The 18,642-nt window shown below is 37.5% G+C and overlaps 1 protein-coding gene across 19 annotated transcripts in view; it reads left to right on the top strand.

Moving 5' to 3' along the window:
* The first annotated feature begins 5,605 nt into the window (after positions 1-5,605).
* LOC148420331 (neurexin-1a-like) overlaps positions 5,606-18,642 on the top strand; it is a 231,673-nt gene continuing 218,636 nt past the window's right edge. For all 19 annotated transcript variants that reach the window (XR_015866291.1, XM_088420618.1, XM_088420624.1 and 16 more), the window contains exons 1-2: positions 5,606-5,778; positions 9,564-10,828. Coding sequence is in view for 18 of the 19 variants with exons in the window: in XM_088420618.1 (XP_088276744.1) it covers positions 10,117-10,828 (712 nt within the window). In the remaining variant the exon portion in view is untranslated. The remainder of the gene's footprint in view (positions 5,779-9,563; positions 10,829-18,642) is intronic.

Here is an 18,642-nt window from a genome sequence, read left to right as displayed (position 1 = left end):
TTACATCACCGTCAGGAAGCCATCTCTTTATTGTGAATACTAATAAAGGTATGCCTACTTTTTCCACAGTATTCTTAACGTCTGTGTGTTGTGGATTGTGAGATTTCACCAAGGAAAGTATTTACAAGATCCTCCTCATCACCTAACCCAATGAACCATGAGGTAGAGCACCTAACTGTGATTGTGCTTCTACCCAATTGCATTTTGGAGTGCATGAGGAAAGCCATAAGGTGGGATGCATGAATGTTGTCTATGACCATGCATTTCTAATTTACTGGATGGCAATTTTTACTAGTTTTGTGACAGATGAAACAACCTGAGTGGTTGCACGGGTAAATAACACACAGGGTTTCTCAGCTCATTTCATTTGATTGACCGGTGCCCACACTTGAAAGGATATGAACCTTGGAGGGAGTGACAAGCCTGTTTCGTGTAATGCATTGTGGTCATCTTACAACTTCAGATTTGTGCTTACTGCCTGGAAAAGCTACCGTCTTCTGCCATAGGCGCAGTTAATGAAGTGTGTTCCCGGGCCCCGGTTGCCACTTTGACGAAAAGTGCAAAATGGGAGCGATCCTCCTCCCGCTGGCCTAAGAAAAGACTGCAGAGGGAGATGCCTCAGATGAAGTGGATTTTTCTTCCTGTCAGGAGCAGTCATGTGGAAGCAAGCAACCTTCACCTTGCAGCTGTTTAACACTTTTAATTGTAGCTGCTTGCTGTGCTCTCAAGGGAAGGTACTTGTTTTGAATTCCATCATGTTTAATCTTTCCAGCAAATCGTCAATGCTATTTCAGGTTCATTGTTACACTTTAAAACTTTGTAGCACACATCCTTTTTTTTTACTTATTGTTTATTGTATTTGAACAATTGGATAAGAGTGAGTGGATGTTTGGTGGTGGTTCAGGATGGTTGCTGAACAGGCCATTGATGCTGTATTCTTTATGCCTGTTTTTGGTCTCATGCCATGAATGATCATACCCTTTGGGTACTTAGTTTGTTTATTTGATGTATGTTATGAGGCCTTGTAGTATGCTATTTTCAACATCACCATTGCATGTCAAATATGTCAATAAAAAGATTTTAAAAAATGTACCTCATTGATTTCAAGTTAACTCAGGATTTAGTCTTAGAACTCACATGTGGGTTTGTCAAGCTATACTGATGGACTGCATATTTAGAGAGTTTAAAGTATGTTCTATTTCCTTGTCTTTGATATGCTCACTGTTACGTTCATTCATCTAATGTTGTTTAAGGAATTTTACAAGTTCATTCCAGGACAAATCCCCTTGTGAGTTGAACAAAGCTGACTTTGATTTTAATGAAAGGTAGTCATAGCACAAAACAAACCTTTTGGTCAGTCGGAGCAGGGGTTTTGACATTTTTAAAAAGTGGTATGGTGGCCTTCTTAAACCCTTACGGCTCAGGAACTACTGGGCTAATGTTCACAAAATATGTATCTTTGGACTGGAAATTCATCATGGATTTCAATCCACCGGTGACTTTGACTGCCTGTGTGGGATCAGTTCCTTCTCATTAACTGTATGAACCTGAGAGTAAATAGTTGTTTTTATGCCCTCTGACTGACCAGTGCAGGGTGTCTGTTCCTGGAAGTCAACTGGGATAAGCTCTTTCCAATCCTGAACAGAACTGTTGGATATATTCATTTGATGGTGTAAAACACTTTCAAAACAAGAACAGTTGAGATCAGTGGTCATTTGTCACTTATTCAGCGACTGTGCTTGTGCCTTTAGGAGTACATCATAGTCTAAATAGCTATACTGAGGAGTTTGATGATAACACATCTAGGCTATATATTTATCTGTGCTGTCGAGGGATGAAATAGGTATGTTATTGTGGTGGATCAAAATATTGATATACAACAACAATTTAGTAGCTTCTGTCATTTATTTTCTTTACCAGATGCAGTTGTAACCATTTGACTAAAGCTTACTGTATCCTATAGTTTCAATCAGGAGGAATGATGCTGTTTTCTTCATTAAACAATAACATTAAAGTCATTTAACAGATCATTCTTCCTTTCCTGTTCCTGACTTGTTCAAACACGGGTTGTTTTCAAGTTTAGTTTGCTCGAACTTTGTTATTTCTCAATAAATTGCCTATTTGTTCCTTATCGTTAGCTGTGGCTGCAGTCATAGCTAAGGGTTTTGCATTTATGTGGTAGACTAAATTTTAAACTGATTCTGTGGTAAACAAATTCCTTCCTAGAATGTATATCACTCTACCTTTAGCAAAGGTGCCTCTGGTTATTTTTCAAACTGACCATCCATCCATCCATCCATCCATCCATCCATCCATCCATCCATCCAGCCAGCCAGCCAGCATCCATCTCTAATGTTCAAGTATGAATATCCATTGACAATAAATAACATATGTACATACTGATTTACGTGTGTTTGTGTGTCTGCAGTTCGGCACATGCTTTTCAATTTTAGGTGCATTGAGCCTGCATTCACCAGAAATGATTTCTATGACAAAGTGAATGAAAGCAGCTCCCTTTAAATGTTTGGATTACTCTTTGTGACCAGTGGGTGTGTCATCACTCTATTTATCAGGCCATTTCACACTAGCTTGCATTCAATGAATATGATTCCACTTTATCATACGTTTTACAGATAGTGGCCAATGATACGAACACACCTTTTATAACTTCCTAGCTCCACATTTGAACCACGCTGTTCTCAGAAGAATTGCCAAGTTTAGTAGTTTTTTTAAAACTTAATTTAGGTGTACAATACATATGAATGAAATCCAGTTTATGGGGAAAGATTTGAAAACATTTTTTGTTTGAGTTTGCAGAGGTCACAGAGCAAAAAAAAAAAAAATCACAACAGGTAAAAATTATGCGTCTTCTATATATGAATGATAATGACAAGAGGATGATGAGCACAATAAGTTTGTTTAAAAAAACAACTTAATTTTGATAGGACATTTAGAATAGCTTGTATGTCACGGTGGGGTCACCATTTAGTCTGTTAAGAATAAATCAGACTTTTTTTGTCTTTGCAAAATAATGTGGCCTTGGATCATGTAATTATTTTTTTTCCACAGTCATGTACACAAAACTCTTATCTAGTTCAGATCAGTGAGAACAAAGCAGAAATTGTAGCACATGCACGACCTGAAGTCGCTCAAACCCCTTTGACAAGTGTTTAATTGGCTGGTAGAGAAACATAACACCCTTGAAAATGTTTATGTTGATATGTTTATACAAACATTGGAGCTACATTTATATTTAAAATATGAACATTGCAAGACAGAAATCAAGAAATCAAGACTAAAACATGGTGTAAGCCCAAAACGGTTACTTATCATTGGACTTAAAAGTCAATAAAATCGTCTCTTTGCTTTGCAGCAGATGTTTGACTTGAACATTCAAATCAAATCAAGTTTATTTGTATAGGCCTGAATCACTAAAGTCTCAAAGGTTTCACCACGCAAATAGCTAATTAAGGCAAATATAATGAGCTCATTCGGAAGGGACTGAATCTTGATTTATCTCAAAAAGAGTATTGCGTAAACCTTAGTAAGTAAAGAGAAGCTTCTGGACCTTTGTGCCTACGATGCATCTGTGAGGCTAGTGCTGTGATTTAGACATTAGAAGTGTGGAATTCATGGTTTTCTATTAATATTTTCTGAAAACATGGCATAAGTAGTGGTCATTGTTTGTGCATTCCTGTCTGTTCTGCTGACCTTTTAAACACATGCATAGAGCAGATATAAAGTGGTAGTAGTTAAGATCATGTGGTAGTGATGACACACGGACATTTTTAAAAAACTTCACTCTTGAATTACCACCGTAATTTTAGGACAATGCCATCAAATTGTCAAGTACTGTATAAAGTAAGGCAAAAAGTGGGAATGGCCAATCCATTGATCCAATAGTCCCTGGATCAAATGTCAATAGGGCGGGTGATAATTTGCCCTGGACTGTTTGCTGGTGCTTTAAAATCTCACTTTTAATCAGATTTTTGGCACATTAATGGTTTTCTCATGCATCATCTGTATAGGGTCATTATATAAGAGTCAATACAATCACTAAGCTCATTTTAGCTGGACATGCAAGTGGCTCTTCGCAGCCCACACTCGTATGATTCATTAATTCCCGGGAAATTAAATTCAGAGTTGCGATGTCCTTTTCCCTGTCTTCTAATCTAATAAATGTAACGACACACATTTTGAAATTCAATCAGCTTTAATCCGAGGGGGATACAGATGCTTTCAAGAGGAGCTGAAAAAAATATTTCTATGACTGGAAAAGGACCCTTTGAAAAAAGACTAAAAAAGATTTTCTTTTGAAAGATTAATAATATTATCTGGTGGATCCATCAAGTATCATGGCAAAATGTGTTTTGTACTACTGACCACTGTGCTAAGGGTTTTCAAATTGATGACTCCATTTTTATCTTAACAGGCGAGTGGAGACAACTTACTTGCTTTTATATATAAAATGTGCATACAAACACACACATACTAAAGCAGTGTATAAATTACATACAATAATTTGTTCATTATAAAATAGAAATGTTTCCAGTCTAATGTTAAACATTTGAACATTTGGGGGTTGTCCAATTTCTTGAATTTACTATGACTGACACTTAGGTGTTTGACATTTAATCGTAGGAGAGCATTGATTGAAATGAATCCCCATAAACTGTCCCCTATTTTTGAAATTGCAGATTTGGTGAGTTAGGGAATACAGATAAAGTGGAGCCAAGGGGGAACCAGGCTCAAACAGGATTTTAAACAACTTGTCAGCCAATGTTGTCAAGTGCAACAATACAAGTATGTGTCATATATATCATGCTGGCTTCCTCATGTTGCAACAGCATTGATCTTGCATTAAGAAAATGCAGTGCACATGTCTGTTCCGACAGTTCACTACTAGCTACGCATGCGTTCGTTTTTATTTTTCAGTTAGCCATGTGCTTTCATTTTTGTTGTCTCTTTCTAGGTTTTTGATTTTTTTTTTTTCGTATTTTCACTGCTACAACATTTATAAGCCATTCCCGGGGTAATGATTGACTCGCTTGGCTTCTCTTCAGTTGGCATGGGGCCGGGTCCCATCCAATGGGAACTGCTGAGTGTGAATGGTTGTCTGCCTCAGTACAATATGTGCCCTGTGACTGACTGGTGGTGACCAGTCTAGTGTGTCATCCACATTTTACCAGAAGTCAACCCGGGTATGCGCAAGCTCCCCCAGAGAAGCGGTATCAAAAACAAATGTGCGATGTTAAACTCCAATTTTTGCTTGACATATATACTAAATAAAGGCATGTGGAATATTTTGAAAACTGCCCCCTATAAAAATGGTTGCCAATCAGACCAATCGGTCCATCCATCCGTCCGTTTCTCCATCTCAGGAACTATACTGCAGAAATTGCTCCTGAACTTTGTCCTTGGAAAAGGTATCTTTGCACTGTAATACATCACCGCAGTTTTCCAAATAACAAGTTAGTATCTCGATAGTCCTGTTTGTGTACGGACACCAAAGCGCTGTCCAAGGTGCTGCATCCAACCCCTCCCCTGCACGAGGGAGTCACGTGGATCGTTGTGTCTGTGGCTGCTCGCAGTCTGTGAACGAGCTCAACGGGAAAGCACATTGCACCTCTCTCCATCTCCACAAAAACTGGAATCTCGCTCCAATGCTCTTACCCTGAAACCTCGTTGGTCATTTTCATTGTTATTTGTGTTTTTGATTGTGTTTTTCTTTTTTTTGCGTGCTTTTTTGAGGCAACAAAGGAAAGGAGCACGTTGAAGGTAATTGCCACATCAATATAACTACACTTAAGTGTGAAAGTGGATGGTCTCCTCGCGCATTTTATAAGCGTACTTTTTGTGAATGTGAGATGTTTTGACCAACATGTTTTTGAGGCGTAGTCATCGTCCTGCACGCGCAAACTATATTAAGGGTCCGGTACAAGCTTGGAGCGCAAAACAAGGCGATTATAGCGCAACGTTTGAAGACCCTCTCGCCCTCCATTAGGCAAAAAAAATAAAACAAATACAATCAAATGTAAAGTCTTTTTTTCGCCTCGTCGTCTGCTGCGGGAAAGGTATGAGATGTGTAAACGATGCTGAGTATGCCGTCCTTTTTTTTTTGGGGGGGGGGGGGGGGGGGGCGCATGACGAGCATCGGAATGAACGGGCGTTAGTTAGCACCTTTTTTAAAAACACATTTAGTGAATTAAGACTCATTTTACGTACTTCCGAAGATACGCTAAACCGTTTCACCACGCAGTTAGCTAATTAAGGTAAATACAATTAGCGCATTTCGATACACAAATCGACCTTTGTGAGCAAATGGCGCACTTTTATCCGTGTATTTTTTGTCTGTCAAACGCACTTGTCGGTCATTCACTATACTTTAAAAAGGGTTGATTTTTATCAAGATATAGAAGTTCATGCAAAGTAAAATTGCTGAGTAGAACTCTGAACTGTTGATAATATTGTGTTGTAACATTCTAAATGATCTTTTCTGCTAGTGTTACCATAACATTTACGACTCTACTCATGCTTGGTGTGTCCGGTTTGAAAAGATCGAATAGAAATAAACATAAATATTTTACAAATCTATTTTTACTGCATCAGAGAGCACGCCTGTGTGAAGTACACGTTCGTTTGGAAAACTGTATAGATTAGCGTGAGCGTGAGAAATGACGGAGAAATAAATACATCTATGATTTTAACTCTGTTAATGCATCACAGTATCGTATAACAACCTTCAAATGTAAAAAGGCCCTCTAGCGGCAGGCAACTGTTTAGGGGTGATTTATACTGATTGGATGTTGACATTGTTGCATTATTAGGTACTTGTAATCTTCTTGCAGAAAATCCTAGCGTTTCAGTTACTTAAAAGTAATTGCTTACTGGTGGAGATGAGCATTTTATTCTTCGAGACTGAATCCACTGGGTGATGGTGCTGCTATCAGTCAAAATAAATTTGCAAGAATTATGCAGGAGGACCTTCGTGGTCCAATTGGTTTTGTTTGTGTTTCCCGAACAAATGTGCCCGTAGGAACTTTCCATCCCTCTTTAAGGTGTCGCTTTAAGATGAGGTGTAAGCAGTCTAACTATGGGTGAGAGGTTGGTTACACCCTGGATTGGTCACAATTGCATTGCTAGGCATCAATGAAATTATGGAATCTAAATTAATTTGCTCTTGGCTTAAACTGTCAAAACTTTTATGAACAGCAGTTTGACATTACAAGTCATACAAGCTTAAAAATAAGTGAACCACTGTATAATAAAAAAAATGAAAATGGAGTTAGGAAAGCATGGTGAAGGGACAGTAAATTTATTTACCCATTTTCAGCAGTAGAAAAATAATTTTCTTTGATTTGATGACTTCATTATTTTTATATGCAATTAACACCTTTAAGAGCACATCTTGACACTTGCCGTTGCATAAAAATGACAATACAGGGTCATTATTATTTTGTTAGCAAAGGCTCAGTTAATGGCCAGTTGTGGCTCACCTATTATCTGCTGTTGTTCATTTGACATTTGCAAGCTGAACTGTGAATGGTCATTACCTGAGTCTTGAGCACATGTATCATCTTCAGTAAAAAGCAAATGGCACAATGTGTTTTTAAAGGTTCAGTATTAAATATACAGGGAAAGTTACACAATCAATAGACACTGCTAAAAATTGCGAAATAAGGGTACCCTTTTTAAAGGCCAACGCACCTCATATTTTTCATTTTTTCACTGCCATACAGGTGTGACAAAGTCTACAGCAACATATCAAACTTGAGAGAGAAAAAAAAACACAATTCTAATACATGACAGTAATTGTGACATATGTGCAGAGTGAGATGGTAGCTTGTGCTGAAGGGTCATTTTGCTGTTGCTTTGAATAACTTGCCCTGAGCAGCCAGGGTAGAGACATTGTATATTGCTTTTCCATCTGGCAATGAGTTCTATCTTTGGTTTGATGATCACCATCACCTATCATCGTCACTCCAAACCGGATACACTTGTGCTGTGTTTTCTCCCACTAAATAAGAACTAAAATATCTGTGGAGTCAATCCTTGTGATGCTCATTGAGCTTCTAGTGTCGCGAAAAATGCTTTGGTCTTACATCATGTTGTGTATGAAGTAGGGGACGTAGGGCCTGACCGATTCATCGGCAGGTGAGTTGAATTGGCCAATTTTGCCTATCACCAGCTGGCTTCGGCCAGTAGGCGGGGGACACCCTGAACTGGTTGCCAGCCAATTGCAGTAAAACCATCCTTACACATATCCTTGCACATACACACACACATATACATACATATATATATATATATATATATATATATATATATATATATATATATATATATATATATATATATATATATATATTTTTATATATATATATATATTTTTTTTTTTTTTCTGAGATAATTCTGTCTAACTGTCATTCAAAACAAATGAAATCTTAAATTTTACAATCAATGAGACTGTGAACAATGCAAGGAAGGAGTGCAAAGAATCAACTTGGCTCGACTTGATACACACCCTAAAGTCTCAGTTAAAAAATATAAAATAAATCTACAGCAAACGAAAATGTGTTAAATATGACACCCATTCAACACTTAGTAAGAAAAACACATATACCAACAACTATTAATGTCATTACAACTTCATTAATTGTGCCACGCAATGCATTCTGTGAACGGAAAACCACCTTTTTTTTTCTTTCAACAATACATTTATGATTGACACCGTCTAATCACAGGAAATAGTTACCAGGCTGGCCCGTGAATAGTGACAATAATTGACCAATCAGTGGTTCTCATGTATATTTTGCCAAGCCTCCCCTTAGAAAGAGAAAACGTTTTGCACTCCCCACTCAGAACGCTGACAATCAGATTATTATCTATAAATATTGTATGAGTATACCTAACCTGTATTCTATTTAATGTTAACAAAAAACGCAACATAAACTTTCAACAACTGTTTATTTTTTTACAGCGTTTAATACGGGTGACAGCTTAGTCTGAAACAGAAAAAAAAATAACTAAGCGCATCAAAGTGCCTGAAACCTAAAGAAAAAAAAAAAAAGAAAATTCTTATTTTATTGCAGTTTAACACACTTCAAATGACAAAAAAAAAAGCCTTTTTCCTGGGGTAATCCATGCCCGCTCCACTATTTGAGAAGCACTGACCTATTGGAATGCATTGGGAGGATACAACAACTTTTTTATTCATTACCACGTTTTAAAATTTTGGCTGATTAATCGGTAATCAGTATAATTTTCTGCCGAAAATCAGCTTTACGATCGGCCTGAAAAAAAATCCATATCGGTTGGGCCATGGTATTGAGTTTTTACCTTTAGAAGCATTTTTTTTTTCCAGAAAGCTATGTTGAAATTATTAATCGTATAACTTTCGTAAGTTTTGAAATCAGCGGTTTTGCTTTTAGAGGAAACACAAGCATAATGCTTGTTTTCCCATTTTGACACAACGTATTGTAAATTATTTAATGGTGCCGGCAAATGTAGACACGGTGAAGGTATAAGGCTGCTGCTGTATTGACATGTTTTTCCTTTTGCAGATAACCTGCTTGGGCGGACAGACCTCTTTTGATCAACCAGCCATCAGCCAGTGTGTCACCATATGGCATCTTTTCACTTTGTTAGAGAGGATGCGGGGTGAAAAGCCTAAAGCGAGCCTTGCAGTTACCAGCCAAAACCATGTTGGCATGAACATGAAGATTAAGGCTGCAATCTCAACTCATGTGAAACCGTGCATTCCCTAACTGGCATCAGGAGGAGCTCTTGCATGATCGCAAACAATTTTTGTGTGTGAAGGACTGTTAGTTGGCATTCCAGAGCCATGGCAGAGAGGACCCTGAAACAAATGAGGTTATTTTTACACAAACAGCCCAGACAGTGATAATATATATATGTATTTTTTGCTACCAGGAAATAAGCGTTAACCATTTTTAAATGGTTACTGAACAAATATTGTGTTTGGATTTGTCTATCATACAATGACACCCTTAATAGTCTGTCTCTTCTCTGTCACAGCCAGCTCAGTATACTTACTGCTCAATCAAAACGTCCTATAAATAAATTTAGCAACCCACATAAACGAGTGTTCCCACAATGGTTTTACAAAAGCGTCACAGTGCCCATTTGATTTGGGTCGGGCTGCTCATTTGTGGCTATGTAGAATTTGGCACTTGTCTAGAGTTTACAGGTGCACAGGGACAGTGGGCTCGGTTCCCAGTTTGGAACGCGTGCTGCGAAAGTGAAATGAGTTTCAACATGAAAACAAAGAGCTCCCACGGGCTGCTGGTTTACTTTGACGACGAGGGATTTTGTGACTTTTTGGAACTCCTCTTACTGAACGGAAAACTCAGCCTTCGTTTTTCCATCTTCTGCGCCGAGCCCGCCTCTCTGATATCTGACATGGCGGTGAATGACAGCCAGTGGCACGCTGTCACCATAAGGAGAAACTTTAAGAACACAACCCTGATGGTGGACAATGAGATCAAATGGGTGGAGGTGAAGTCCAAAAGGCGGGATATGACCGTCTTCAGTCATTTGTTTGTAGGTGGAATCCCACCGGAGTTGCGATCGGTGGCGTTGCGACTCACGTCCGCTGCCGTCAGGGATGAGCCGCCTTTCACTGGTTGGATAACGGACATAAAGGTCAACAACACAGCATCTGTCATGGTGGACAATGAAGGGGTCGTAAAGGACCTGTGCGGTGCAGCTAACATGTGCTTAAATGGCGGCGTGTGCAGTTTAATCAACAACAAACCTACCTGTGACTGTTCTCAGACTGGATTCCAAGGAACGGATTGCAGTGAAGGTAAGACATCTGCACCCAGTTTGTCTGTACAAAATGTCTCCAGTAAAAAGCCCAATTCAAAACACTGATTTTTGGAAATTCAAAGGCCTCCAGCATGAACATACTTTCAAAAATGAAACATTCACTTTCTGTATTTAGTGAAGGCCATTTGTTTGTTCGAGTAATGGGATGTGAGCCATTGATCTGCTGTTGTTTGGAATGAGTGGATCTCCTGCTAGGCCTCATTAGGAAAACATGCAGGTGCTCTACATCCCCAAAGGCCTTCTTCCATTCCTATCCTGCAGGTCTGCGGGGATAGGTTGACCTATGAAATGATGCCTCCGGTGGCTTGCCACAGAAACAAAAATCGTAAATTTGATCAAGTAGTAGAATTGTAGGTTGCTTACTTATTAAAACAAATCATGTAAGGAACATAGAATAACACAAAATGATTGAGCAAGACTGCCATGATATTGTCAACGGAATGTCTACAATAACTCGTCTATCATGTCTAATATGTGCAGTTGTTTTGTCGGGTACTACGTTTGACACCTACGTTTGACACCTACGTTATTGCCAAAACATAGATTCCAGTCCAAAAGAGCAGAATGCCTAAATAGATCTGTTATCAATCTATTTACCTTATAAAACCTGCACAGACCAAACGTGCATTGTAACTAACCTGATGTTGTGCAGTGTTTATGGATAGTAGGAAGCAGATTGCTCTGTAAATTAAAGCCCTCAAAATCACTGGGCACATTTGAGTGGTTTTATTCTAGACATGGTTTCCTAATAGTCTTATTTAATGTTGGGATGTTAATTTTCTTGTAGGCTCATTTGAGCATGTAATATTTTCTTAACAATGAGCTCATTAGGTCAGGTTTGATTGACCTGTAACTGCAGCCAAAGTTGCTCTCACCGGATTGCCAATCGCTAGTGAGCCATATACATTTAATTAAAATGCAGTCTGCATGTTTGAGTTCCTGCTGGATTCAAATCTCTGTGATAGGGCTACAACAACATGAATGAACTTTTGTATATTGGCATTATAAATTCTTAGGGCTCAAATTCATCAACTGGCTTTATAGTCGAGAGTGGAGCTGAGCCAGTTTGTTTCAAATTTTTAGACATACTGATTTTACGTCCTGCATGTTATATAATCTATTTTTTAACAATATGTACTTTTTACTGTTAGTAGTTTACAATTAGAGACACAATTAGAACATTAGGATCAATTTTGACCTAGTTTGGTGGTAAGGTTAAATTCTAATTTCGATTGATTACATAGATAAATCAATATCGTGTATTAATGTAGCAAAACTAAAATGTAGATACAGCAAGAATTTTGCTTAATTTTTGTTTCCCTCTAACAGTTCAAAACTGAAAATATGCCATTTATGATGGTGGTAGTCAGAAAAAAAATCAATTTTCAGTGAAATATGTACTGTCTCTCTTTGTGTCTTATTGTATTTCATTCAAAAGAGGAAACAAAAGAAATAAGTAAACAACAATTACACATTTGGTAAGGAGTGATTTGGGTGTTTTAAACCATGAAAAAACAAAACATTGTTTGTGTGTTAGCGGGTCCAAATTTGAGCAAATATTTTCCCCAGGTAACAAAAAAAAAACTAATCAGGTGAAGTGTGGCTGTTGACGCTCACATTAAAAAAATATATTTTCAAATTGCCATCATTGAACTGTATGCAAGGACTTGCGGTGTTAAAATATTTAAATGTAAGTCTAGTTAAAAGATTTATATTTACACTTATATGTTCAACGCACCCACACAAGTCTCAACATGGCATTCTGATGAATAACACTTTTTTGAAATGTAAAACACTAAGTAAAACTTTTTTATCGATCTTAGGTGTCAGCCATTTTGCCACTTGCTGTCGAAAGAAAATGACACCACAGTTGAACAGGCAATGAACAAGGGAATCGACTGTTCACATACAAATTAAAAAGTATATTTTCCATAAGGTAACTGAATGTAACGTTACATTTTACACTACATGATGTTATTATTTAAAACATATACTAAAGAAAGTCAATGGTGGCAGACCAGAATAGGACGCCTATAAGATCACTGTCAAAAAGATGTATGCGTGTTTCACCATTCGTATGAGTACAACTCTCGCGAGATGTGATTTCACATCTTTACAAGAATCTGCGCTTTGGATTTGTGAGTCTAATCCTTTGCATGCATGGATCTGAGCCTTTGGGTTTGAATTGAATATGCAAATTGAGATGACGTCACGCCAAGCTACTAGGCAAAGTCAGTCGATCTGTGAGTCATTCGCGCCACATATGTGTAGAGCAGAAAAAAATGGCTGAATTGAACGCGAACGGAAGCTTTCAATGGCTCATCAGGCTTCAATCTTAAGGATAATGCTCAAATGAAGATTTTGTGGGCCATTTAGGGCCAATATTTTTGGATAATGACGTCATTTTGGGAAGCTTCCGTAACAGCTAATCACCTCTGCTGGCAGAACCAAGCACTGCGCTTGATTTGGAAAAAGCCCTCGATGAACACACGAACGCTGAAGTAGAACCCTATTACAAAATAAAGATTAATTAATTACAAATGAATATTTAAAAAAATATGTATTTACTTATTTATTGTTGTGCTTACGTGTCAGTTAGCCTCTTACCATTTTATAATTTAAATAAATGATTTTCAAACAATATATGGGTTTGGAGTTACATGTCATAAGCCTGTCAGTCCAATTTCATATAACAATTTCCGAATAAATAGGCCATACACTTTGCAAACAATCAGCTGTTAATGTATGGAGTAAGATCGCTGTCAACAAAATGTATCCTCGTTAACTAATGCCGGCGCGGATGATTTGCAGATGAACTGATTTTGCCTGGTAGCTTGGCGCGACGTCATCGCAATTTGCATATTCAACTCAAACCCAAAGGCTCAGATCCATGCATGCAAAGGATAAGAATAACGGATCCAAAGGAGAGATTCACGCAAAGACGTGAAGTCGAGTCTCGCGAGAGCCGTACTCATACGACTGGTGAAACACGGCTACGAATGGTGAAACACGCATAGGTCTTTTTGATAGTGATCTTACTCCATACACGTCCCCCTTTCATGCGGAGGCTGTGGGTTTTCTCCTGGCTCTGGCCTTTCTTTGTGAAATTTGCATGTTCTACCTGTGCCCGTGTGGGGTCTCTCCGGGCACTCCGGTTTCCTCGTTCATTCCGAAAACATACATAGAAGGTATTTGGGGCATTCTAAATTGTTCCGTAGGTGTGTGTGAATGCAATGGCTGCCCGTCTTTGTGTGCCCTGCGCTTGGCGGGCAAATAGTTGAGGGTGTCCCCCATCTGCAGCCCAAAGGCAGCTGGGATAGGCTCCAGCACGCCCACGACTCTCTTGATAAGCCGTTAAGATAATGGAAGGATGTATGGATGGATGGATGTACTTTCAAATTCATTGGACTCATTGGACGAGGGCTCGTGTTTCGAAGCAAATATTGAACAATAGATGCTTGCCATTTTGTCATTCAGTTAGATTCAGCAGCCAAATTGAAAGACATCTTATTTTTTGCTTTGCACGTCCAAATATGTCAGTGTAGTAAACTAAAGTTGTCCTCCATCCATTTCGCATGTTAGCTAATGCAAGCACACAGATTCAACCTTAAAATACCTTGAAATTTAGACATTACCTGTCCATTAAATCATTTCAAAGCTGCTCTATTACTTTGATCAGATGAAAGGATTACTGGCTTTGCTACAACAACTGTCATCTCTCCCCTGCTCAATCACAAGCCGGCACATTGCATGACTACGCCCGCACAAATCCCTTTGATCGGTTAGAACAATTATTTAAATGCATTGTTTTATAGCTATCGCTTAGTTCCACAGAATCTCTGCTCCCGTTTCTCATTAGAGAAATAACATAGACACATTGCCATATTTTCATCCTGATAAGATGAAATGACATTCATTTCATTGCACATTAGCTCAACATAAATCAGCCCTGGTTTAAAAAAAAAAAAAAAAAAAAAAAAGCTCAACTAAGAAGATGCAGCTCTTTATTTGGTTCATTATGTGATTCATGGGCAGGGTTTGACTTATGTCGGAGCCAGTGGAGACTGCCTTGAACAGTAAAGGCATACATATGTGTGTAGTGACCAGGTCATATTTCACAGTCTCAACCAACCTTTACTTCCAATAAAGGAAATGTCATCAATCAACTTGTGCACTGGGGCTGGAGTTAAAGCTATATATTTTCACAATAGTCACTTCCTTGCCTCATGAGGTCGACTGTCTGTCTGTGGTTGTTATTGCAGTACTCCTAGGCTACATTGTGCAATGTTTTTATGCGGGCGTTTCCTCAGTTTTGGGAATGGAGAATGAAGCAAATTTTTCTGATAGCAATTGAAGTCAGTAGCACCTATTTTTCCAGGTGTTATCTCAGTGGAATTTCATGTTGGTTTGGTGTTTTTAAGTGACATATTGGATCAGCGAGGTGGCATAGAAGCCAAATATAGATGTATACAGTGAACCCTTGTTTATCTTATCATGAGGGTTACGTTCCAAAAATAACCTGCGACAGGCAAGTTTGTGAAGTAGTCAGCTTTAGTTTGGACAATTATTATATGTGGGTACCAGAATTTTTAAAATATGTGAATGTATTTGTACTTTTGTACTCTTTTGAGATTATTAGACTCCAAGTATTTACTTAAATTTTTATTGATTAAAACTCACCGTATTTTCCGGACTATAAGGTGCACTGGTATATAAGCCACAGCAGCAAAATATGAGCAAAAAAAAATGATTTTCGTCATGGATAAGCCGCACTGGACTATAAGCGGCAGGTGATAACATCAGATCTCTATGCAAAATATGATATATGAAGTTTAGCATTTTTTTAGTTATTTAATTTTTTTGTAATTGTCTGCCAACACCAACATCCTCTCTTTAACAGACTGCACATGCCTGCATGCCATATGAGTTATATTTATAGAAAATGGATGGATGGATGGATATCTGTTAATTAAAAAGCAGTTCAAAATCAATACTTCAATAGCATCTTTTTTGTCTCCCTTTGTTTGACAGTTTATTTTAGTGAACATAATAACACATTCTACATAATTCATATACAATCATAAATACATAAATAAAATCACATACGTATACTGTGCACTGTATATAAAATCACAAATTTACCCAACATTTTATACATTCTCTTATTACATTTAGACATATATATATATATATATATATATATATATATATATATATATATATATATATATATATATATATATATATATATATATATATATATATAGTTTTAACTCTTTTTCAGCACAGCCCTTGATTCACATCTTTTGATAGTTGTTCCATAAACATTCTGCATTCTAATTTATTATAATAGCACTCTTCTGACATCTGCCAAACATTCTCGTCCGTCTTCAATTTATACACTCCTCTCGCCGCGCGCACGTGCCTCATTCAGTCCTCTCTCACTTGTATGCTACACACAGCTTTGTCACATAAAGAAATGGTACGTGCAGCACTACTGTAATTTACATTCAGCTAATATGCCAGAAAAGAGGTTCTCACTTGACTTGTAGAGACGTTAGGTTGAGGCTCAGTTGGAGACTGCTTCTAGAGGTGTACTCAACCAGACTGACGACAGCGTAGGCAATACTGGCGAGACAATCAGTCAATCAGCTCATAGGTACTCCTACAAGACGTGTGATTGGCTCCCGGCTCAGGAGTGGATTACACCTGCTGTCCTCATTGTCGCGCCGGGAGCCAATCATGTGTCTTGTAGGAATACCCGTGCCATGTGCTGGTACAGTTAACTCGTTTGTTTGGCATGCAGGAAAACCTTCAAGCTTCTTTCTGCGATATCTTTTTTTAAATAAAAAAAAAAAAGAAAAAAAAAACTAAGCAATGAAGGTGCCAAAAATGAAGCGCAAAGCGGGGGTCGGTTCACTCTTCACTCTATTACTGTCGGGCTATTACAATATTTTAACTTTAATCGCAAAATATTCTATAATGAATTGTGATTAATCAAATTTTCTACATCTACCTTTACTATTTTATATGAAACTTGTAACAACTGCAACCCTTATTTGATGAACTGACAATCATTTCTGATCAACCAAATCAACATTTTTGTTTGTTGATTCATCATTTGGAGACCTTTCGGCTGGTTTAATTTAAAATATTCTCTTTTTTCGGTAGGCATTTATGTACGAGTAATTCTTGTCGTTTTGTAGAATCCAAATAAAACATTGGCAAACATATAATTTTACTTTGTAAAATAAAAAAAAAAAGAAGGCCTTTTTTTTAACGTTATGGACCAAACTAGTGATTGCATTTTTGTTTACTACACCTATTGCAATTGCTCTTTTCTGCTTTTAGATATAGTTTTGGACATTGATTTAATTTTTAAATAAAAATGTTCATTTCTTTTTAAAACCAATTCATTGATTATTTGAAATAATAATCAACAGATTAATGGATTATTAAAATATTAATTTGTTGCACCCTTAAGACAAATATTTGCTTGAATTAAAGATTGAAATTAACAACGAAGGATACAAAGTTGTCCTGAGCCTTAATTACTTTACGCATCAGGTGACATGATACGACTGTATGTCACATCATTTACATGCTTTATATGAGCCTGCCTTCAAAATCCTGCCTAAACACCAGAAACACAACCTTCGTGTTTAGTCATCCAGTGGCAAAAGCAACTGCATGGCTTGGTGGAAATGTAGCTATTATTAGTAACCTAACCTAGTATCAGAAGTACAGTACTACTAAACCTGTCAACTGACCTTGGCGCCAAAGAGGTGGCCTCTCCACTAAGTCGTTTGCAATATTCTGGTAGTGACTCATGCAATCCTTCACACTCAACTTCACAAATGGAAGTGCTCCTCATCTTACAGGAAGTTGCATTTTTCATTTGAAAAAGTGCTTCCTACACCTCGCGTCGATCACTGCACGAGTGCAATCCATATCTGGGAAAATGTCATTTCCTAGAAGACCAACTGTGATTTGACTTGGACAAAAGCAGATTAATAGTCTGTTACTCCCTCCGGGTCTAAAGACAGATATTGGGTTCAAAAGATTATAGGGACAGTTTTTCCTGCGGGATTTTGACCTTGTTTAAATACAACTATTAAGTGCCTGATGACTCAAAACGTATGTAGGCTATACAATTGTTTGACAATTATTTTTTGACCTTATTTTTCTTCTTCTGGGTACAGAGCACATAACCACGACATAGCCGTAACTAAACTACACATTTTCTTATTGAGGCTCTGACAGCACATAATTTGAAGACTGTATTTAATTGGTTTAAATGATTGACTCCACTCATGTGTCTTGATGAGTACATTTTATGTGACACAATTTGGAATGGGTAAAAGTAATGGTCACCTATTTTACTCGTATTATTTTGCATTTTCAACGTGTCTGTTATAATTTTAGAAATGCAGAAATTATGAAGTCCTCAATTACAAAATGTGTAGCTAACATCACAATAAAACATTGTTGTTGTTGAATTGACTATAGAAAATATTGAAATTATTCTAGAAATTCAAGCAATTGCGGTGTGTAAATACTATTTCTGAAAATGAATAATTTATTCTATACTTCGGTCTGAACAAGTTGTGAGAATAAACGACCCCATCCTCATTGTCTTTTTATGTGGAATGCATTTTGTGTCACACTTCTGAGAGCTTTTGCAGCTTATCTCATATTACATCAGATTTGTGCTTGTTGATTTTAACAGTGCGAGAAATCAAAAACATAGTGTAAAGTTTTGCCTCTCCATGTGTTTGTATTTACTGTATA

This window comes from Hippichthys cyanospilos, chromosome 8 (assembly GCF_059441005.1).
Source record: "Hippichthys cyanospilos isolate Australia breed blue-spotted pipefish chromosome 8, RoL_Hcya_1.0, whole genome shotgun sequence".
Classification (NCBI taxonomy): Eukaryota; Metazoa; Chordata; class Actinopteri; order Syngnathiformes; family Syngnathidae; genus Hippichthys; species Hippichthys cyanospilos.
The sequence above is the reverse complement of the archived record's forward strand: the minus strand, read 5'-3'. Positions and strand labels throughout refer to the sequence as shown.